General features: G+C 36.7%; 1 protein-coding gene across 1 annotated transcript in view; it reads right to left on the bottom strand.

Moving 5' to 3' along the window:
* BBS9 (Bardet-Biedl syndrome 9) overlaps positions 1–22283 on the bottom strand; it is a gene marked incomplete at its 3' end in the record, with an annotated part of 29157 nt that extends 6874 nt beyond the window's left edge. The window contains exons 1-3 of the mRNA XM_010194087.1: positions 22156–22283; positions 21057–21121; positions 18428–18541 (exon numbers count right to left, since the gene is read on the bottom strand). Of these exons, the coding sequence (XP_010192389.1) occupies positions 18428–18541; positions 21057–21121; positions 22156–22283 (307 nt within the window). The remainder of the gene's footprint in view (positions 1–18427; positions 18542–21056; positions 21122–22155) is intronic.
* Between the last annotated feature and the right edge of the window lie 1692 nt (positions 22284–23975).

The raw sequence follows: 23975 nt of genomic DNA, 5'->3' as shown, positions 1-23975 counted from the left end.
GAGGAATGAGCAGGACGTGAAACAGGACCCCTTCCCTAGACTTCAGGAGAGCAGGCTTTAGCCTCTTCAGGGATCTGCCTATCAGTATCTAATGTGATATGGCCCTGGAGTGGGGTCCAAGGGAGCTGGTTGAATATTCAAGGATCACCTCCAAGTTCAAGAACAGCCTATACCAACAGGCAGAGAGTCAAGCAAAGGCAGGCAGCAAGACACCTACGAGGAGCTCCTGACTACATTAACAAAGTGTAAAAGAGGTGGAAGAAGGAGCAGGTGACCTAGGAGGAACATAGAGATACTGTATAATCATTCAGGTTAGGAAAGTAATAGCCCAGCTGAGTTGAATCCGGCAAGAGATGTGGAGGGCAACAAAAAAAAGGATTCCACAAATACAGAGAAACCCAAATGAAGACTAGGGAAAATGCAGAACCACTGTTCAGTGGAGCACAGGCCATAGTGATAAAAGGCACAGAAAAGTTGAGGGGTTCAATGCTTTCTTTGACTCCATCTTTACTAGTAAACTGGTCTTGAGGAATCCCAAGCCCTGAGACCAAAGGGAAAGTTTTAGCAAAGACTTACCCTCAGTCAAAGGGTGTCTGGTTAGTAAATAAAGAAAGTAAACTTAAGTTCACAGTGCTTGATGTGATGCATCCACAAGTGCTGAGGGAGCTAGGTGATGTTGTTGCAATACCACTCAACGATCTTGGAAAGGTCACAGCAACCAGAAGAGGTCCCTGAAGACCAGAAGAATGCAAATTGCACTATTTTCAGGAAGGGCACATACGAAGATCCAAGGAACAGCCAAGTCAACCTCATCTCAAACACTGGGAAAGTAATTGAGCACTTAATGCTCACAGAAACCATTTCCAGACACATGAAGGACAAGAAGCTGATCAGGAGTAGTCAGCATGGATCTACAAAGGTGAAATCACACTTAACCAACCTAACTGCCTTGCACAATGAGATGGCTAGCTTTGTGGATGACAGGAGATCAATGGATGTCATTTAGCCTGACTTTAGGTGCTGCCTCCCATAGCATCCCCATACATAAGCTGATGAAGTCCACATTACATAAGTGGACAGTGAGGTGGACTGAAAACTAGTTAAACTGCCAGACTCAGAAAATGTGCTGCCATTCAGAGAAACCTCACCAGGCTGGAGAAGTAGGCAAACAGGAATGTCGTGAAGTTCAAAGGGAAATGCAAAGTCCTGCTCCAGGAAGGAAAAACCCCAGGCATCAGTACATGCTGTGGGCCAACCAGCTGGAAAATGGCTCTGCAGACAAAGACCTGGTGTCCTCCTGGACAAATTAAACCATGAGCCAGAAATGTGCCTTTGCAGCAAAGGTGACCAACAGTATCCCAGGCTGCATTAGGAAGAGAGTCACCAGGAAGCTGAAGGAAGCAATCCTTCCCCTCTACTCAGCATTGGTGAGGCCATATCCAGGGCACTTGGTTCAGTTCTGGGTCCCCAGTACAAATAAAATCTAGGTACATACCACAGAAAGTCCAGAAAAGGGACAAAGATTATTAAGGAAGTGGTGCATCTTTCAGATTAAGAGAAACTAGACAGCTGGGGCTGTTCAGCTTGGAGAAGAGATGGCTCAGGGGGAATCTCATCAATGTGCATAAATACCTAATGGGAGAGAATGAACAAGAGGGACACAGACTCTTCTCTATGGCATTCAGTTACAGGACAAGAGTCAAAACAGAAACAAACTGTATCACATGAAATTCTACCTGAGCATAAATTATTTATTTTCTGTTTTACTGTTAAGGTCAAACACTAGAACCCAGCGTCCAGAAAGGTGGTGGAATGTCCTTTCATGGACGTATTGAAAACAACTGAATGCAATCCTGGGCAACTTCTACATGAGCCTGCTTGGGAAGTGGGGTTGGACTAGATGATGTCAAGAGAAGAATCATTCATAGAATGGTAGGGGTTGGAAGGGGCCTCTGAACCAACCATCCAGTCCAACCCCACTGCCTGAGCAGGATCACCTAAAGAAGATCACATAGGTACACATTCAGGTGGGTTTTGAATGTTTCCACAGAAGGAGACTCCACCACCTCTCTGGCCAGCCTGTTCAAATAAGGCATCCAAAGAAGGCATTCTATCTTTCATTGCTGACCTACTCCAAGGCACTATGGTAGAGAACTGTTCCTCTCAGCTGTGAAATATCCCAGGATTTAGTCCTGTCACATACTCCTGATTAGCAGTCAGTCAAAACCATTAGAGAAACTTGAGATGTTTTGCACTGGTATGCTATCAAAGCTAATGATAGCCAGCTTCCACTTCCCAACAGCTGCTGACATTATTATCACACTGCTGATACAGTCTAGAGAAGGTATAAGTTAGCCAGCTGTATAAAATTATAAGTACCCAGTAAAAGTACTCTAAGAAACTTGGACAAACCCTAATAACTAGTAAAAGGTGCTAGCCCACTGGTCGCCACCACAGTCTTTTAGGTACAGTTATCTCAAAGTATAGGTATTGGCTACTAGAAATAACCAGTGGCATTTTTATTTGGCTTGCAAGAAAATAGTGCTTCATAATCCAGATGTCTATGTGACCACAGTTATTCTACATCTGTTACCTCACAATCACATATATTGTCATTCAGCATTCGAAGGTATACTGAAAAGCCTCTCAACAGCTTACATTAACTAACTGTTCATTTCTGCTTCTATTTTACACCTTTATCAAGAATACAACCCTGTAAGTCTGAGTACAGACTCTTCAACTTCTCTTCCACAGTTTCCTATGAATTTTCCTGCCATCAGTGCTACAGAAGAAATCTGCAGCTGTCTGCCCTACTTCCAGAACCTTAGCTTTTAATATCTAGCTGCAATCTCTACCTGAAACCTAAAGACAAGATTACAGGTATCAGCTTGAAAAAACTCTTTTTAAAGGCACTGTAGTAGAACACATCTGTACTTTGTTTCTTAAGGCTTCTTATTTTTCATCTTTTCTTCCTTAGAAAGATATAAATAAAATCAGTGAAAAAAAATGTGCATAAAATAATTTAAGTCGCCAAAAATAACAGTAACTATGTTTAAATTTTTGCCATGCTGCTATTCTGCTGTTTTGAGGAGTTCTAAATATCGCTTGTTATATCATAAGATTAAAAGACATTTACTTGTAAAGTGAATGCCCTTATTAACACAGAAATCTTGTATGTTTCGTAATAGAATTAAATTTCAGGTACTTCTGGTTAGTAAGTAGTTCTCGTAGTGAGAAAGCTATGTTTTAGACAGCTTATGACCACAACCTTCAAGGTTTACACTTGTCTAAAATATACATTTTAAATATCAGAAGAAGAGAAATTAACAAGTATAGACAAACACTACAGCAGATATAACTCATATGCAGTGGTAATCTAGCAGACATAATACAATTCAAACAGCAAAACAAAGTAAAGGTCAGTAGAGGTGTTGAGGTGTTACTGCTGAAGTAGCAATAGCTTCTGCTCTCATGTATGTTATGAACATCAATATTCTTACCAATTTCATTACATCATGAAAATGGAAAAACTCTAGCATCCTCTGCAACATGTATGAAGCTACACATCATATCAGACATGGAAGCATTCATCTTTAACATTCATAATCACTAATAACACACAAATATCATTGTTTAAGTATCTCCAGTTTTAACATTAGTGATACGATTGAATATGACATGACATAATATTCCAAGTTCTTTAGTGCAGCCCAATGATCTCCAAGCATACTGCAGTACTGAACCATACTGTCTGAAGAAACAAATACACATCAGGCACCTAAGACTGAATAGGCAATCACACTTCTTGCCTTTAAGAGCACAGCATCACTTCTGAATATACCTACCCATGTTGCTCTAACTCACTAGTTTTCAAAATTGAATTTTAACTAGCTTGTACTAGTGGATCAAACTCCAGTTATCTAAACTATTACATGTAATGCATAATTATAGAAAATTGTGTAGGAACTCTTATTTCCCAGCTTTTTATAGGTTATTTCCAGCTTATTTCCTTTGGCCATTTGTTTTTAATGTGTAGCTAGTGAATGGAGTTTTTATGCTTCACTTTAAGAAATGCAGCCCTCCAAAATCTTCGCCAGAAATGTCCATTTCAAAAAAGCTCACTGCAGCCAGTTGGCTTTGCCAGTGACATGTTTATAAAGTGAAAATATAACCCATAGCGTTTTCTGCAGATCAGATGGAATCACTTAGTCCACTCTATATAGCTTCAGCAGCTCGTGCCTCAAGATGAATGCCTCTCAGCCAGAAAGTGTTACTTTTAAGCACAAGTCCAGCTACCGTCATTTTGTAGTTGTGTTATTCTAGCATGATATTAATACATTCACGTCACACTTTTAAACGACAATGTATTTTTAGGGCTAATGCAAAGCCAAAATGAGAGGCAGGTAGCAGCTCTTTGAAATAAGCTTCTAATTAAAGCCTGTTTTGGAGCTCAAGTTTTTGCATGTTAATGATTTCCTCTACTTTGTGCCTTCCCTCTGGCACCAAATCATTTTAATAAAAAGTACATTATGTAATCACAAGGCCTGAGCACCATGTGAAATCATGCAATGAAAATTACAGTATCAAATGAGATAAAGTACAAATCAGAAAAAGCTTCATAAAGTTACATATTTTAGGGAGACATCAGCAGAGATAACTTTACTGCATTGAAAGGTAATGAAAAGCTTTGGTCCAAAGCCTTGTGTGGAAAGAAATGTCAATGAAATAAAATGAAAATATAAATTGGCAGTTATAAGACACCCAGAAACCTAAGAGCCCTTTAACGATACATGGGAAATGTTTTCCTAATTTGACAAAAGAAAAGTTAAATCCACAGGGCATTGACCAGTGAAGTGATGCACACAAACTGTATTCCCACACACTGGAACAGAAATTACTGTCCTGACTTGAAACAAGCAAATACTTTTTCCTTCAACATTGAAATCTGCCCCCAAAAATTCCTCCCAGCATAGAGAACAAAGTCTCCTCGAGTTCAAATCTCTTTGAAAAAAAAATTGAGAAGAGGATAGTAGTTTAAGAGAAACTAAGGAGGAAAGTGTTTATGGAAAACACAAATCTTTATTCTACTGATGTTAGCTTTAATTATTTTATCATTACTTCCAGATAAAGTCTTGCAGTAAAACATGTTCACAAGTCCCAAAACAAGAGATGATCTGTCTGCAACAGCCCACTCTGTAAGAAGCCTCCCTAGTCAAGACACAGTAAAGCACATAGTCAGAGCTCCCATGAGAAAAACAACCTTTTCGCTTCTCTCAGCCACCATACTGTATTATCTCTACCTAACCCCTTGCAGATTCCTGGCTGCCATAAAGCATATAGAGGATTTTAGGTGGAAAGGGAATCTTGAACTATTAAAGTATCTCCAAAGGCCAACCAGCCCTCACTTGCACAATTAGAGACCCGTGATACACTCCTTTATTCTTGATGTGACTCTTACCACAGAAGATAACATAATTAAATTATGCAACTTGGGAATGATCCCTTTAAAACTCATATTGACCTGAGGTGGTGGAAGGACCCTTCCGAAAAACACTAGTATGGTTCAAAGGAGCACGAAAGACTGACATGCAGTATAGAGATCTAAAAGTACCATAATCTGCAATATCAAGCACACAAAAAGTTCTTACTGAAAGAAACCTCGTATTTGGCACTGTGTAGACATGGCAGGTAAAGCCTCCGCCCCTAAACAAATTATAATATTAAGATTTGTTTATTACAACCTTTGCATTAAGCAAATAATTTTTCCCACATTCTATGGTTTCTATCTAGTGCAAACAGCAGTCTCAGGAAAAATGTCCAGGCAGCTGTGAAAGCAGCATCACACAAAGTTGTTCTTTTTTCAAGACAGCAGAACAATTACAGACAGTATAAATAGAGTGGGTCTTGGAAAAGAACATTAGGTGCGCATGGGAGAATGGCTGTATGCATAGATGTAGCCTGAATAATGACAATTCATTAAGAAATGGTAGAATTCTTTTTCCTTAAATTCTGTTTTTTGCCTTAACTTGTCAAATAACTACTTTTCACGCCCTGGCAATTGCAGAAATCTTCACTGCAGCCCCTCCATTCATAGAGGCTTTTTCTAAAGAAGGTGGGAAAAATTCTAGCCTGTGAACCTTTCCAATGTCAAGCTGCACTCATCTGAAGTTATACACCTATCACACATAATATAAATATTGTAGAACATCTTACTGAAATAGCAAATCTCCCACAAATAAAAATGAAATAAAGACAAGTACTGTCAGCAGATGTCCTTCCAATTCAATAACCTTTGACTGAACAGTTATTTAAGGCACATAGATATTTTTAATGAATTGCAAATCAATAGCAGACCTTTCACTGAGCTCAATTAAAGCTGAATATAGGCCCTATTTTGCAATATTTTAGATAATTTCAAAAGTTATCAGTAAGATCATAAGTAACGGTCACACAATAAGTCTACCGTCTTTAAAATTCCTTTTAAGACATACCTGCAAATGTATAATTGAACAAAGTAACAAAATCCCACTGTTAAAACCCAGTGAAATTTCCTATCTTTTCTCTTACTTCTCCATTTCTAGTCTCCCTAGAGTAAGAAGCTTTATGATTCCTAAGCACTTCCCAAAGGACTTTGATTCTTTGCTAATTTTTTTGAGATAGAGAATTGTTGAAAATATTTGCTGAAGAATGCTCTCCAGAGTAACTGAAGTCATATCAAAAGAACTCATTAAAAATAGTTTATAACAGAGGCTAATAGTCTGAAGCTTACAATAAAAAACCGGGATTTTACTTTACAGAATCTTAGGTGGAACATCTATATCTCTTCAAAAAGTTTCAAATATCCCATTAAAACTAGAAATAAACAGTTTGATTAAATATATTCAAAAACACCAATAAAATACAGCCGCTTTTCACATGCGGATCATTTGTCTATATGTCTCCTAGGCTAGTAACCAACATACAGAAAGGACTGACTCCTACTTTGTGGTCAAATGAGTCAGTGAATTACATCTCCATCACAAAAATCACCATCCCTATTGGTTTCCTTTTTAGCAATCTCAGAAAAGACACCATTGATTCAGCAAGCAGGAACAATTTGTTATCTTGTGTTTTAAGACTGTTGGAAGCACACTGTAAATACTCAATCTTGTTACTTTGCCACTAGCCTTGCAAAATACTATTTTCATATTTTTGCCTGTAAGCAAGATGATATCCATTTTCATTCCCATCAACCATCATACTAAAGAGCAGATACATAAAATTTTATTTCTGCTGTAATCCTTCCTTGTTCTTTTCATTCACTATAGTCAAATGCATTGGGGGGGGAAAGAGAGTGTCTACCAAAAACTTTTTCTTTCTGCTTCTTGAATTTCCAGTTATTTGGTAACAGTTTTTTAAATCTTATTCATCTGCATATGCACAGCTGTCCAAGTTTCTCAACAACAAACCTATCAACAAGCACTAGAACAAGTTATGACCATGATCAGCATCAACTGGATATCATAAAATCAGAATTCATCTCATGAATCTGAAGGAAAGTTACCTTGTCACATTTTCACTGATTTTATCTCCTCTTGCTAGTCTGTTTCCTCTCACTCTCGATACAGGCAAACTGTATTCATTGTCTTTCCTTTGCCGCCTTTTCTGTGCTTGGAGGATACACTCAGACCTACTCACCACTACCTAAAGTCTCCAAGAAAATCTCTCTTGAATGACATAGTAGAGTGATTTCTAATAGGAATGATTTGCACCAGACCTAATAACCCAAAGTACAATCAATAGAAAGCATCATAGCCTGTACAAGATACATTTCACACCTCTAACCAGGTCAGAGTTTTTTGTAACAGAATAGTAACCAATGAAGACTAGAAAAATAAACAAAAGCTACACATATACAATTCTGAAAGACCCTTTGAGAAGATGAAAGAGACTAAATAGTTAGAAACTAAAACTGCATTCTTCTGGATGAAAAAAATATGAGGCAGCAAACAGATTTGATAGACAAAAGTATCCACATTAAATGCTGCAATATTTAATAAGTACATATGTAAATAATAAAGATGTACATAGGTTTGAAATAACAGAAAATTAATCATGCCAAACTATTTATTAGACAGGGTAATAATATATATTGCATTTCTAAGCTTTAGAGACAGCATCTCTAAACTTAAGCAAAACATCTGATACTATCTCAGACTATTGTCTCACAGGAAACCAGAGAACAGCAAGCAATAGCACTAAGAAGAAGAATCTGGGGATTAGAGTAGGATGATTAATTAAATATGAGTCAACAATATGTCACCAAAAAGACAAATGCAAGATTGGGTCATTATTAATATACACCAACTATTAAAAACACATGAGGTAATCATTGCTCTGCTTGGCACTCACTGATTCTTGGCAGGAGTGCTACAGAAGCTTTAACACCACATGCAAGATACAAAACATTTTATACTACCAGTGCACCATAACTGCACACATTTGGGTACCATACTTCAACAAAATAAATTTGATGAAGCATCATAAAAATTGTATCAAAGTTTCGAAAAACAAGTCTTTCACTTACATACATAATTGCTTCTCAAGTTATGTATTCCTACAATTGGTTTTACTTAATTTTAATTATAGTGCTTTGTTTAAACAAAGTGCAGATTAAGTGATATATATAGCAATTTATAACCGAAGCAAAGTGCAGCAATGGGAGTTTTTACTTCAGTTAGGCTATGTTCTTATTCATTACTGTTAAGAGAAGTTGAGGAAGGTGAAAGGAAACTGATGTTAAGAGATTCAGAGAACATTTTCCTTGATTATTTTTCCATTCACATGTTCAATTTAGAAGAGGTTCTAACTCCACTACTAAAAAAAAACAAAAAACAAAACAAAAAAAAAACAACAAAAAACCCAAACAACCACTAACAGGTTTCCAAAGTTACGTGAGAAACCATTTAGAAGTAGTCATCAGCAGATCTATACCATTAAAAAATTCAGGAAGACCAAGCCTTTCAAACAATCTATCCTTATCCAGAAGCAATTTAACAGGAAGGTAACAGTTAAACACTCTGCTTCTTAGCAGAACTAGCCAATAAATCAAAGTCCACCTTTATACTGCTGCTGTATTCAAACATAGTCAAAAGAATCATTTAACCTTACAGCATAAAATTCAGCTGATAATTTTTCTCTGACTAACACCTAATAAAATTCATTCTTGCAGAATTGTGGAAAAGTTAAGCACAGTCAACCCTTCTTATAAAGTTTCCTGTTACAAGGTTGCATGGTTTACACATATGTTGTATTTCATTATTAAAAAAATTCCCCTGTATAGCACCATCTTTGTTGTACACTCAAGCATACTTTGCCTCTAGGCCAGTGCCATAATACAAGTAAAATGAATTCAAGACTATTTATTGAGAAAAAAGATAGGTTCAAGGTATTTTCACACTTTTTTGCTTGTAACTTTTTCATGTCAAAGCTGTATTTTCTTTTTTCCTTCCCTTTGCTATTGTTATATTATTTCCTTTTATTGGTACAGTATCCATTGAACAACTTCAAATAAATCTGAAATACTTTTGAAGCCAACTTAAGGTATTAAGGTTTCAGACCGAAAAATTCCAAAACCTGTGCATTATTATGAGGATCCAATTCTAAATAATTTATCAACTCATTTGAAGAGGTTACACAAAACCAGAATAAACTACATAATTATTTAACTATTAGATAATGCAAGTATATTTTGTGGAACTGCACAAAATGGTAATATTGCTTTTACGGTGAAAATAAAAAGTCATTATCTATAAGTGAATACCATTCAAAAATTACTCAGCAACTAAGAAAAGAAGGTTATTAAACGATGCTTTCTCACTGTCACTAAATAAAATCAGTATTCTATTCAAGAGTAACCCAATAGCTTGTGTGTCCCACTGGTAAACACTCAATCTGCTGCTGCTTTATTTCTTAGTAGAAGGCAAAAATCTTAATAACGTAAATTGAAAAGAAAAAGTGTTGAGAATTTTCATACATCTACCTTAACATATAACTTACACCTTGGAGAAAGAACTCAACCCTCACCCGGAAAAGGTCATCCTCCTACAACATCATGTGATCACTCTCACACTTCCTGAGCACTTCAGACAGGAGCTCTGGAAACCATACACCAGTCCTCAAAACATAGAATTTTAGTATTCACTCCTTATACACTGATGTTTGTTCATATATGAGCTACCATCCTGACCACCACTCAGCCTAATGCATAACTGACCACAGGAAATATATGTGATAATCAGTAAAGCTACCTAAGCTTCAAGTAAGAGTGGTTTTGTTTTTACTTTAAAGCACTTCTCTGTTCTTCATACTGTTTCAGCAGAAATTTATTGCATACACTTTCCTCAAACATAAGTCACATCTGACTCAAGGCAAACATGGCAAAGAATAAAAACATGGCCTGATCAGCACACTTTTTCAAAGCAGTAGTAAGGGCACTTTTCTTTTACTACATAAGAGCATAATACCATCATTTCTTATGAGCAGCCTTCACATCAGTAAATCTCTCTTTTTAAGAGCAGTCAGGCACAAGCAGTGTATTGGCTCTTTCTCAAAATGTAGAAGGACTTAGGCTAACTGCTACAATTCATTCAACAGAAACTGGTAATGCAGGAATAAGAATGATTTTCCAAGTTAGCATCTCTTTCTCAGATTTCTCAAAGGGCAGAACAACACACCATGACTAAATACATAAAACGTGAACGAGACAAAGTCAAGGCACAGGACAGAGTTTATTTCTATATGATGCAGGTACAAAATTAAGATACCTGAAACACTAATTATCTAAACATCACATTAGAAAAAAGTTTATAAAGATCAATTATGAAGTAATATGAATTTATTTACCTTGAGTTAAAAGCTAGTTTTGCCTAATGCCAACTGCCTGCAAATCTTCTACTGTGTCAATATACAAATTCATGCGATTCCTAAGCAAGCAGTTGATAATTATCTCAACTACCTCTGAGTGATTACCCATATGTAAGAAATCTTAGTATTATCACATGAGGATGGTTCACTGCTATAATTTCATATAATTGAAGCCGACACTGGTAAATAGATTAACCCACATTTTTGCACAGCTAGAACAGATCCAATTCAGTATTTTTTTTAATTAAAAGAACTAGACCCAAGAGATACAAATTCTATCAAAGAGAACACAAACTACATGATTTTGGTGAAACTGTAAACAAAAAAATTAAGAATGGAACAAAACTATGAACAAATGTTGTCAATCACAAAAGGTAACAATACTGTCTCAAAATCTAATAACTACGTACGTAACATAGAAAAACATCTCTCACTGTTTTTCGATAAACATCGTTCTAACTTTAATTAGAGATTAAACTATAGTGCTCAACACAAAAAGGATATTGAAGTGCTGGAGCACGTGCAGAGGAGGGCCACAAAGATTATCAAAGTGCTGGAGCACCTCTCCTACAAGGACAGGCTGAGAGAGTTGGGGTTGTTCAGCCTGGAGAAGAGAGGGGGGACCTATAGCGACCTTCCAGTACCTGAAAGGTGCCTATAAGAAATCTGGGGAAGAGCTGTTTACAAGGTCATGTAGCAATAGGATGAGGGGCAATGGTTTTTAAACTAGAAGAAGGTAGATTTAGGTTGGATATTAGGAAAAAGTTCTTCAGTATGGTGGTCGATCACAGGAACAGGTTGCCCAGAGAGGTGGTAGAGGCCCCATCTCTAAAGACATTCAAGGTCAGGCTTGATGAGGCTCTGAGCAAGCTGATCTAGTAATATTGTCCCTGCTTACTGCAGGGGGATTGGACTGGATGATCTTTAAAGGTCGCTTCCAACCCAATACATTCTATGATTCTGTGATGCTATGCATATGTAAAATATTAAGTTCTGACTGTTTCTAGAATAGCAGATTTATGCCTTAAGAACTGAACTGGAAGTACACTGCTGTATAAAAAAATAAAGAAAAGGAATCATTACCTAAGACAGTATATTCAATTCAGTTGCTTCATTCCATTCATTTAACAATCTCAAAATACGCAGTTCGTTTACCAGAAGCTTTCTATCAGCAGTGACTTTCAATCAGCCAAATAAAGTTCCATCATTCAGGGTTTAGCACCTAACATTTTAAACTATTTTATTTACTTGACCTCAAAAATCTTGCTACTTTACCAAAGACATCTGGAAGATTCTATCCAGCATACAGCCAGGGTTCTAAACCAGCCCATCTCGTGTACACACTGACTAGTTGTTGTAAAACCAGCACAGTTGCCTCTGCGTCACATGGCAATCAGAGAAGCACATGTACATCCTTGCTCACATCAGAAAAACTCAAATCTCCCATAGACAGGATAATTAGGAGAGTGATTTGCTTTCAGGTGACCAAAGATTCTAAACAAGCCTAAGATGCTCAACGACTTTCTCACTTATCTCCCAAACAAAAAAAATAACCAGTTATGCAAACTATACTCTTGCTATTACGAACTGAACACTTTCTTTAAAATAATCTTACCCAATGATTTGGCACTCGACCCAAGTATCTTATGAAGTTCCAGAATGACACAATACAGATGTGAAAACAGAAAATACTTTCTAAGATATTGTAAGCTACCAGCAAACATCACTTAATATAAAGAAAGTTGAACCATTAATACAGCAATCTCTGGTAGCATAATGCATTTATGCCATAAAGTATAACCTGACCTTATAAAAATTATGTTATTAAATAGTTTATATAAAGTAAAATTTTTGTAGAGTTGAGTTTTTGTAGAGTTGCACCCCCATATGTAAGGGTGCAATACAAAACATAAGAGAGTATGTTTTTCCACCTTCATTTTCTTTAAAAAAATTAAACCAAAAGAGCTTACAGCAGAGTCACCTCAAGCTCTTTAGATTTTATATTTAAAGTAAAACATGAAGTCTGTACAATCTGTTCATTACTTCAGGGCTATGACATTTTGTGGCTAGGTTAAGAGTTCACTTGGTTGAAAACCAGTGTTCAGTACTACTAACTCATAGCTTTATCATGAATCATCCTTTCTAAAAAGACCCATATGCTAGAATCAGAGCACTGCAGGACAAACTCAACTTACAGCTTTACAATCACAAGGAAGAGTTCAGAAATATGAAAAGCAGATAAACGCATTCTACATAACAAACACAATTACTTAAAAACTAAGTTCAATTTTTGGAAGACTGGGCTAACAATACAGAATTTTTTAAATATCAAATGATTAGTTGATCTTCCTATGTCACTTCTTGGTAGTTTCATGTTTTCGTTTTATTACCAGAGTTCAGAGACAGCAAGGTAAAAGTGTAAAGTTAAAGCAGCAAAGAAATGCAGAGTTCAGTATTATAATCCTTCCCTTTGCTACAGGTTTTTGAAGCTGTAAGTCACAACCAACTCTGCCTACACTGTGCTCGATTTATATTTTCGACTTTGTAGGTTTTTCCCATTTACTTTTTTTAAACGTTTCCATTAGCTTTGTTTTGAATTCTAGCTAAACATATAAGGGATTTCCTTGTTATTTCCCACATCCCTGGCCCATTAACAATTTTGCTGAAAGTAAGCATCAAGTTCATTTCCCCTCTTTGCTAAAGTTCTATAACCGACAAAATATATTTTGTTTTAATCATTAAAATACTTTTAGCCACACAGGTTTTCAGAAAGTGCTTTTGTGTTTTCTATACTTCACTAAGTCTTGGAGTAAACATACTTGTAGAATGAGTTCAAGTATAAACACAGCTTTAGAGATGCAGTCAACTAAGCAGTAACTGTAATGAGAGGACCATCTAGTGGTGACAACCACAATTCACACCCTGCTGTTTTGCAAGTCACTGGACAACTTCTCTGCCTTTGGGTTTTTTTATTCCATAGTTTTAATAGTTTCTTTAATTTAGATTTCAACCTTCTATGATGGGACTAAATAAATTAGTTTGTTGATTGTCTTCATGTTCCTGTTACGAGAACATCTACGTCAATTCTACCACAAGTGAAAGCTGCTCATAGCATCAAATCATTAATTCTTGCTAGTGTCTTCAGATTGAACTGCTAGCAACTAGGCTACAAAACAGGTTTGTTTACCTCACAATTCCCTCTTCAAGAAGTCTATAATGCCTTTTTATTAATACGAGAGACCAAAAAGTCACCAGTTGAAAAATTATACTTGTAATTGGTATGTTTTACATCTCCATCACAGACCAGATCATAACATAACAATCTAAGATTGCCACAAAGTAGCAGGGACAGGAGAGCAAAAACTTGCCTTGCAGAAAGCTGACTGAGAATGTGATACACAACTAGCAATGTTTGTTACTGTATTTTGAACATGTCAGACAACCACACAGACATTCTTCCCCAACAACCACAGTTGTTACTGTGAGAAAGTTGAAGCTGTGAGAAATCCTCCTCCCTAATGAAGCTGCAGAGAGTGGGCACATGGAGAGGTGTATGTGAGCACACATTTAACTACAAATAGCTGAAGGATGCTTAGTGGAGCTTCATAACCAAGCTGAATCATAAAACAGTAGTAGAGTATTTGCTTCTAATGGCTATTCTGCTTAATTTCTTAAAAGCTCTGATAGGACTCCAGGTGAAACAACACTCAAGAGAAAAATTTCAGGCAGTTTTTCCTTAAAGACAGGCATCCTAAGGACAGTAAGCTGCTTGGTAAATTAGAGAACCAGATTCCACTGCAATACAATCTAAACCAAACCTAAGCATGATGAAAACTGCAAGTTTAGTCTGAATAAATATCTGCCTCTTCAGTCCCTCTAAGGATCTAAAGGAAACTGCAGAATTTTCAGCAACTCAGAAGTTAAAAAACTGCTGGATTGAAACAGAGTTCCCATCCATACCTTTATTCATACCTTGCTGCCTACTTAGGGAACAGTTCCCCAACTTTAGTAGCAGTCATGCAGCCTCAGATTTTTGTTCCAGCCTGTTTTTTGCATCTCTTGCAACTCTAACTACCCCATCCCACACTGTGGAAGGTTTTGAGGACAAGAGAGCATTCTCAAGCTCTTTCTCCACAGGGTTCTCTCTAAAGCAGAGAACAGCACTAAGGAAGAGGTAAGCCTCAAGCCACCTCTTTCACTGTTCAACCTTCCTTTTTCAAAGGAAATCAAAATGTTTTTCCAAAAGAATGACTAGAGGCCACCACAGAGGCCAAAGAAGATACACAAATGGGAAATGGAAACTATGTGCTGGCTTTATATCCAAATTCTCAAAATCAACTATGCAACCTTACAGCATCAAGAGACAAACAGAGCACTTGGCATCTCAATTAAGGCCACAGCTGTAGTCACTCACTAGAGAGGACAGACTGCATCTGCACATTGGTAGAAATCTCATTATGAATGATTACAGGTGAAATATGAATGTCAGGTGGCAAGTATTTTATGTGAGGTGAGAGCAAGCAGTAACGAACTGATAATTTTCAGCAATATCTATTAAATTGACAGGCAACTGTTAGGAAGCAGTCCAACAAAAAAGAAACAGATAATTAACTAGAACCCAAATAACTGTTCATCCCAAGAAAGGACAGAAAGCCCTCAGGAACATGTTAGATGACACCAGTGCAAACTACTGTACACAAACTCAATCCTATTTTTCTTTTGCCAGTGTTAACTGATACAATTGGGTAGAATGAGTTTATCACTGAAAGTATAGGATTAAAAGCTCTATAAAAAGAAAAAAGCATAATCTGCAGCAAAAGAAATCTGAGTAAGACTGAGCAACTTCATAGCTCAAGTGCTTTGTGCCAACTCCTGTAGGATTCTTTGCTTCCTGGGGGGCTGACATTCACCCTCCTCTCCAGCATCCCCACAGCATGCTTTCCCTGTACACATGCTTTCCTCCTCCTGTTCAACTGCTGTTTTCCCATGTCTGCTTCAGTAGCTCTGTTAACGTGATCTCTGAAGTGCCTTTTTCGTCTTCACATTGTTTCAAGGATGCTTGAGCATAGCAGTAAAACACACATTAGTCACACCAGTAACAGAAGGCAATAAATACAAAAAACTCTCCCTATGCTTTTTTTAGTCCACTTCTAGAGTGTGGTGTAGAAGTCAGGCTGTTAGCAAAGCAAGCTCACTGCTACATGCTTACAGAACTGCCACCATCAAGAATTAACCTCTGCTGAAGGCAAGAGAGAGTGTTAGCAGATGCCTGGCAAGAATGCCAGAGAAACCTGCAGAAGGCAGATAGTTGAAAAAAAAATTAAAATAATTCTTTATTAACAGACTGGTCAGCTCTCAATTGCAGCCCAGAACACCTGCCAAAGATACACACAGTATGGTAAGCCAGACCAGAACAGGCATCTGTTTACTAAAGATAACAACACTTGTTAGACCTCCTTTCGGATTCCCTCTGGCTGGTCTTGCAAGATGGAAACAAAACCACAATACTGTCATTCAAAAGCCTCAAGGAGAGAAGAGGGTGTTAAAAGATGATACTTTAAAAACCTGAAATAGGATTAATTGCAAAAGGCTAAGGATAAGATTAAAAGAACATCTTTGACAAGAAATCTAATCAGACAGTCCAGGAAAGCCACATAAAAAGGATATTCAGTCCAAGAAATCTACAAAGAAGAACATTCATTGCTCCAAAAGAACTTTCTCCAGTATCCATTTCGCCTATTTCTCTGATGCTTCAATATGTGCCTTAGTAACCTGCTGTCAGGTATCTGAACATTCACTATAATTTTCCTAGAGTTAGGTCTTAAATAGAAAGCTTCATCTTATGATATGAACTTGTATTATTTATTACATAACACAAATCTCTGCCCTCCTTGTTTATTAACATTTTTGCTAACTCAGAACAAGACTTCAGGTCAATCTTTTTCCACAGCAATAAACACACTAACAGGACCTGGAACACAGGGAATAAGAAAGGAAAAGGAAAGCAGCTTGACATGCTATGACACAAGTGCTATTAGAAAACAGAAGTTTGCAGAACTTACCAGAATTCCCTCTCCTTTTCTTGCTGTTTTGTCAGGCCCTCATTTTGACTGTCCTAAGTGGTGCAAAGTGTTTGGCTGGCTGAGCAGGTTCTGAGGTAAACATTACCTTCTGTCTCCCTAGTTTGCAATGACACTTTCTTCATCACATCACTTGCATCTGCCACAGCTCATGATAAGGTACACAAGAGACAGGTCTGGCATCAAGACTGAGCTGGTGGTCAGACCTCTACTCAGATCTCCATGGTAAACAAACATATATGTCAAAACCACAGACAGTTTATTCTGCAGAACTGCACGGTGGTACATGGATATTTGGTTTATTCTTCCTGAACCATTCCACATATTCATAACTTTGTTTACGATCCCTACAATACATCTGTTAGTACAATTCCACTATAGTATGTCAGGAAGCACACTAATCACTCTTCTTAGATTTAGGAAACTCTATACTGTCCTTCCACTGTTAATAGGATAACGGCCCATGCCCTATACAATCACTCCTCAAGATACTCATAGCATAGATACCCTCTCACCCACATGTGTTCATCTTTTTTCCCCAAGGTGTTTCTGCAAAATTAGTAGGTGAAAATCTCTTCAATCAGTACAAATTTTGGTCAGCTGAATTTGAGCTCAGAGACAAGCTTGAGTTCAGGTTAAGGCACTGCAGAATTAGTATTATTAGATTATTACAGACACAGAATCAGGGGATTGTCTGCATATATTTGCCATATTCAGAAGACTTTCTGCCTTGGTAAAGTGGGCAGACTTTAAAAAGTGGGCACACTGCCAACAGTTCACGGACACTACTTGTAGAGATGCCTACGACTCCCCAATACTGTTAGGCAAACTTTATTTCTGAAGAAGAGCTGTCCCATAAAACAAACTTAAATGCTTCCAGATTGGAACACAAAAACATTCATAATTGTGTCACAAGTTCAAAAAAGACTGATATCTATCAAACTCATTCAAAACTACAAACCATAAATACTATTTTCCACTGTTACGTTTTTCAATCAGGGTTTAAGTATATTTGTCTGCATTACATACATTTAAAGATACTTGATATTTTAGGTTCAGAGAATGAAAATATTAACTTTTTTTCATTGTCCAGGATAAGCAAGTTGCAGAAAAGCAAAACAGAAGAAGAAAGCACTTATTTCAGATGTTAAAGTATTTTACAATGGAAGAGCCAAGGTTTTTGTAATGTTTTTTTAAAATCAATATTATCCTTGTAAATTCATATCCAGTTCAAGATGTGAGGAAACAACTATGCTGCAATTAATACTCTTTGCCTCATTTTAATTTCAGTTATTTTCTATATTTATCAGATAAAAGGTACCATCATTTATAAAAAGATGGTTTCCTCTAGACAGCAGCATCATGTTGTCTTTCAAAATTTAAGGTAATCCTCAACTGTTCACAGTTAAACAGCTAATAAGAATATACAACAAGGAGCTTACCTTTTACACCACCAAATGGACCATAAGTCATATTACAAGCAGTTCTCTGAAGATTGTGCTCATACATCAGTTTAATCTGATACTGGTTCCCATGTTCCACATTTCCCAGAGTTCCTACAGAAAACAAAGGGTATATATTTTTATCTTTGATCCATGGAATGTGGGAGAAGTAAAGTACCACCAGTTTAAACAACCTGAAAAAAAACTTACTCCTAACAACTCTGAGATACGAAGGCTCCCACTGCTGCTTTCTTAAAAAAAAAAAAAAACAAAAAAAAAACACAACAAAAAACACCAAGCTACAAAATTCCTAAAGGCCAGAACCAGAAATAAGGTCTCATTATACTAAATATGGTATAAAGACTTAGCAAAAGGCTGAGACTTTTATTACTTAAATGTATTTTTCTTTATGTTAAGCACACAGAAAAAAAGCTTGCTCCAAGGAGAATTCTTATGATTTTCTAGTTATTCAGTGAATATATTATAACAAACAGCCAGCCAGTGTTGTAATAGACTTTGTCTCAAATTAAACTATAGCTAGTCATTAGCTATAATTTGACAAAGCCATGCTTAGGGCATTTTCCTTTACTCTGAAATTTATTGCAGTGATCAACAATACAAAAGTAAAAGACAAACATCAGGTAACAAAGATAATTTTGTTATATACATCACATTCTCTGAAAAGGTCTGCATGAACTTTAATTTCCTGACTCTTTCAGGGAACTAGCAGAAATTCAAGAAGTCTTTCTAAAGAAACTGAAATTAAAGCTCCTCTTTCAATAATCAAAAGTCTTTCCTGCATCTCACTTCATCCTGTTGAGTAACACTTAAGGACTAATATTAGCAAGCAAAAAAAAAACAAAACAAAAACCCACAAAAAACAAAAACCAAACTTCTGAGAACAGTCACATCAGAAGGGAAAAAGGTGTTTTGAGTGAAGGATATCTAAGCTAAATCCTACCTCAACTTTTAAGTATACAAAGACTATTCCAACACCATCTTAAACAACACGCTATGAAAGATTTGTGGCTTAGGCCACTTTTAGGCAATTTCTCCAACTAAAACCCAACACAGCTTTTAAGCAATTACGCCTAAAGCAGGGCCATGTTAGGGAAAGGACTGGAACAGACAAGAAAAAAGCTCTGGCTGGGTACATAACTAGCAAAGTAGAAATACCAGAGGCAAAACAAGTTACAAAGTAGTCAGTCTGTGTGTACTGACTGTAATACAATCTCCAGGCCATACTTCAGTCAGACCTTTTGTATTAACTGTAATACAACACCCAGGCCATACATTAGTCAGCCCTCCTTGTAGAGGAGACGCAGCATAGTTATTTTATTACAAGTAACAGATACAGCAACATGTATAAAGCAAGTAAAGATCCCACATTATGAAAGTATAATTTGTCATGAAAGCATAAAGAAATAATGATTGTTATTTCTCAAAGAAGCTTGTTCAAAAGTACCTGTTTAGATGACAGAAATTACCATTACAGCATGAATACTTACAAATTAGTATGAGAAGTCTATTAAAGGGTTGTAAAACTTTACTTTTATTAGCACTTAAATGCTTAAGCCATGTAGACCAAACAGCAAACTGTAACTAGAAAAGAATTCTAGACTGACTTATCATTGTATGCCATTAATGCAAATTTTAAAATAAACTTAATAAAAATTGTACTAGTAGGCTACAATCCTAAGACATAATCGTTACTACAGAGAAAGGGAAATATGAAAACTGCAGTACATCTCAAAGTATCAGCCCTCAACAAAGATCAATTTTACAGGTGTCTCCAGATAACGTAACAGAATCTGGAAAGAGAGCATGTGTTTGTAACCTGTCCGCCTACAAGGCTGTGAATAGCAAGCTGCTCCTACAAGAAAACCATGTGAAAAGTTACAGTTAAAGGAGCCACAGCTGTTCCTCCATAGAGAAAATTAACAATGTATAGTTGCCTATTGCATTTTGAAGATGGGGGTACAATCAATAGATCTCTTAAATCCATACTTTGTTTTAAGCATGTATGAGAAGTCAGTGCACAGAACAGCTGTTTTGTGACTTGCCTCTTTACACACAGAGAGAACACAGCACTTAGAATTTCCAGGCAAAGGCAGTAGAAGAAAGAGGATTTAAGATGAAAACATAGTAGTTTCACCTCCATACCAGTATTAACCTCCTACTTTCTCTCTGGCTATATTATCGATGTTCTGGCTTTCTAAGAAATTCTCTGGATTTTTGAGTTCAGCAATAATTGTAATTGTTTCATCTTTAAAGAGCTAAGTAAGTTGCTATTAAACAACCATTTGTTCATTAGCATGCTGAATAACAGCACTCACTCCTAAAACTGTAATGAGAACTGGTTGTTCACAAGCACTACCAACCACAGACCATCACACACATGACAGCATCTCAAGCACTGAGCAGATCAACAAATCTCTGTTAACCATTGGGAAATACCTAGACCTAATTACCAATGTTTCCTCTTCATACATGAGATTGAGCCAGAGAACATGACTGCAGCTCTTCAGGGATGATGAGCAAACACTGTATACACCAAGTTTAGCATTAACCTAATCCAAACTTTAGAATGCAGTTAAAATCACTGGAAGGCACATATCTGTCAACTAACCTGAAACAGCATATACACAGAGTTTTCGGCAATGCAACACAGCCAGATGAAGTCCTTCAGTACCACTGCAAAGAAGGTTAAAAAAACCCACAGTTTTCAGATAAATTCCAAGTAAAATACATACAGGATAAAATTTAAGTAACATGTTGAACTTACTTTCAGGTGTGTGCCAAATTCATTTGGGTGTTAGATGCTAGCATAAATACTGAGAAGTACTAATCTTCCTAAATTCATGCTGCAGTGTCTAAAGTTCATTTCAAAATTAGAATTAATCCTCTAAGAACATACATTTAATTGTCTGTAAGAGAATCTAATTAAGATAACTTTATTTTAGAAATAGGTTTTCAAAGGAATTCTTTAAGTTAAGTTAATTAAGTTAATTTTGAATTTAACTTCTAATACTGCAGCATTAACCTTAATTTAAAAATGAGGAAAAAAACCTGTACTAACTACAGGAAAGACTTGTGCTTTGAGACTAAGAGCCACAAATACGCATAGAGTAACCCTATGCAGGAATTATAATGCCTTACCCTATGAAATTATGTAAAACATTTTCTTTAGGTACAGCATAAGAGCTTTCTCTGCAGGAAATACTACTTAGGTTTGGGGGAAGAAGAATGTGAATATAGGAAAGTTCTCCTAAGTAGATCCTCTTACAGACAATTAAACGTAAGGCCTTTTTCTTAGAGTCACAGTATCTCTCCTCTACCTGGTCACTTATTTCCACAAAATTCATTGTAATTAAAAATCTTCAATACTCTATTGAATCCAAAAAAAACTGGCCAATTTTACATCTTAGAATATAACAAGTTACTCAAGTTTTCTTAACACCTAAGAAAACTTTCAATATAAGGTTTTTCCTGTTCTTCCAGATACTTGTACTTTTTTTAAAGTATGTAGATTATCCTCCACGTATACATTAAGTAAAAATTCGCTTATATCAAGAAGATTCAAGAAGCAGATCAAATGCATACTACACCATCCATAGATATGCTTAATAGTTGTCCAACTGGAAACTGAAAACTCATCCTCCAAAACAAAGACAGAAAATCACATCTAAGCCTTAAATAAACAGCAATATAGCCTGTTGTTGACTTACGAAACAAATTTTCCCACTTCCACCTGCAATACTGGTTCTCGTAACTGCACTTCTAAGAGCAAGTCTTCAGGTTGTACTCCATCTCCAGGTTTCACAGGATGTGGATTAAATATTCGGAGATATCCCATATAACTGCCCACAATGATTTTATCTAAAAAAAAAAAAAAAAAGTCTACAGAATGCAACAGTGCACACAGAATTCAATTTGCTGCAGAAGTACTTCAGAGAATACCTAAAAAGACAGGATATTTACATGATTCAATTAATGTTCATTATGCTCTGTCTTCTAGGTTAAGATTATCAATTAGCTTTTTTGCAAATCCCTGAAAATTTGTCTGCAAAGGGTTCAATATGGCAATTATCGTGGTGGCACTGCACATTGTTACTATTCCATCACTTCAGACTGACATTCACACTTCTTAAGAAGTCTCATTCTGGTTTTGAAGAGTACCTCAAACTTTCAGCTTCTACATCTTGGATTTGTGCATACTCATATCACACCAGCAAAAGTATGAAATTTTAAAATTGGGACTGATTACATTTATCCAAATGCAAACTAAAGCCAGATAATTACAACATCAGGTCAACAAGGCTAGGCCTTGAAATCACCTGCTCTTGAGACAGATCCATTATTTCAAAGAGCAATGCATACTTACATCACAGTTATTTTGGAATCAATACTTTAAGCAAGTAGTCATTTGGTTGTTAGTGAATAAACAAACAAAAAACAGCCTAAAAAAATCTTAATGAAAAAATCAAAATAGGTACTTTCCACAATAACAACCAATAACTCAAGTTGGCTGCCAGTACTTATTTCCTCTAGGTACAAGTCATCATATTAATGCAGATCACAATCAAAACCAATAAAACTTGTGGACAAGTCAGGAGAACATGCACATATTCCTAAACCAAGTTCACCAGGCTCTAAAGGCTTGGCATAGTTCCACAGGACTCCACATCAAAAGCTCAAAACAGCTGCTTGCTTCCTCTCCTCTTCAGCCACAAAAAACTTGTACCCCCAAGTCCCTCATTCAGAGAATACTGACTGCCTTCCCCACTTTCACCTTTTCCACAGTTCAGTAACAAGTATTACATCAGTAAACTAAATCCATTTTAGTCATTAATTCCTGAAAAATACTGAAGTGAGGACATTTTGACCTGTGGTGAGGCAACTGCAACTAGACTATTCACTTCAAAGGGAACGCCTTTGAGGAGTGCCTCAAAGTGTGTAGCCACATTACCCATGTAACCCACAACAGTGCAGGTACTCCCCTGGAGGTACTACAACCATGGGTAAGTTAATGTTGGAGCAGGTTGGAGGACAAGCCTAATGTCATGGTTTAACCCTGCAAGCAGCTAAAACACCATGCAGTATGCTCGCTAACACTCCCCTCTACCTGGTGGGATGGGTGTAAAGATTAAAAGTAAAGAACTCGTGAATTGAGATAAAGACTATTTAATTATTAAAACAACTCAAACTTAAATAATAATAATTTAAGTCCCAGCACAAAACCAAAATAAAACCCTCACTACTTGCTAGGAGGGAAAGAAAAAAACCTCTGTCCCAGCAAAAACCAGGACATCTTACAAGATGGAGCGCAAGTGCAGCAGCGACCTGACCTGGCTTTGGTGCCAAATAACTCCACACAACAGACCACTTCTCCTGTCCCAAGTGACTACCATAACAGATGGAGCCAAAGTCATGGAACAAATGAACACAGCAGAAACTTTATGGATGTTTTAAAGACATTTTAGAGGGATAGTTCATAAACTATGGGAATCTGTGTACTACATCATAGGATGGGGAGGGTAGTGGGGGT

Source organism: Mesitornis unicolor, unplaced genomic scaffold, assembly GCF_000695765.1.
Source record: "Mesitornis unicolor isolate BGI_N332 unplaced genomic scaffold, ASM69576v1 scaffold36891, whole genome shotgun sequence".
NCBI classification, from domain to species: Eukaryota; Metazoa; Chordata; class Aves; order Mesitornithiformes; family Mesitornithidae; genus Mesitornis; species Mesitornis unicolor.
This window is presented reverse-complemented; position numbering and strand designations above follow the sequence as displayed.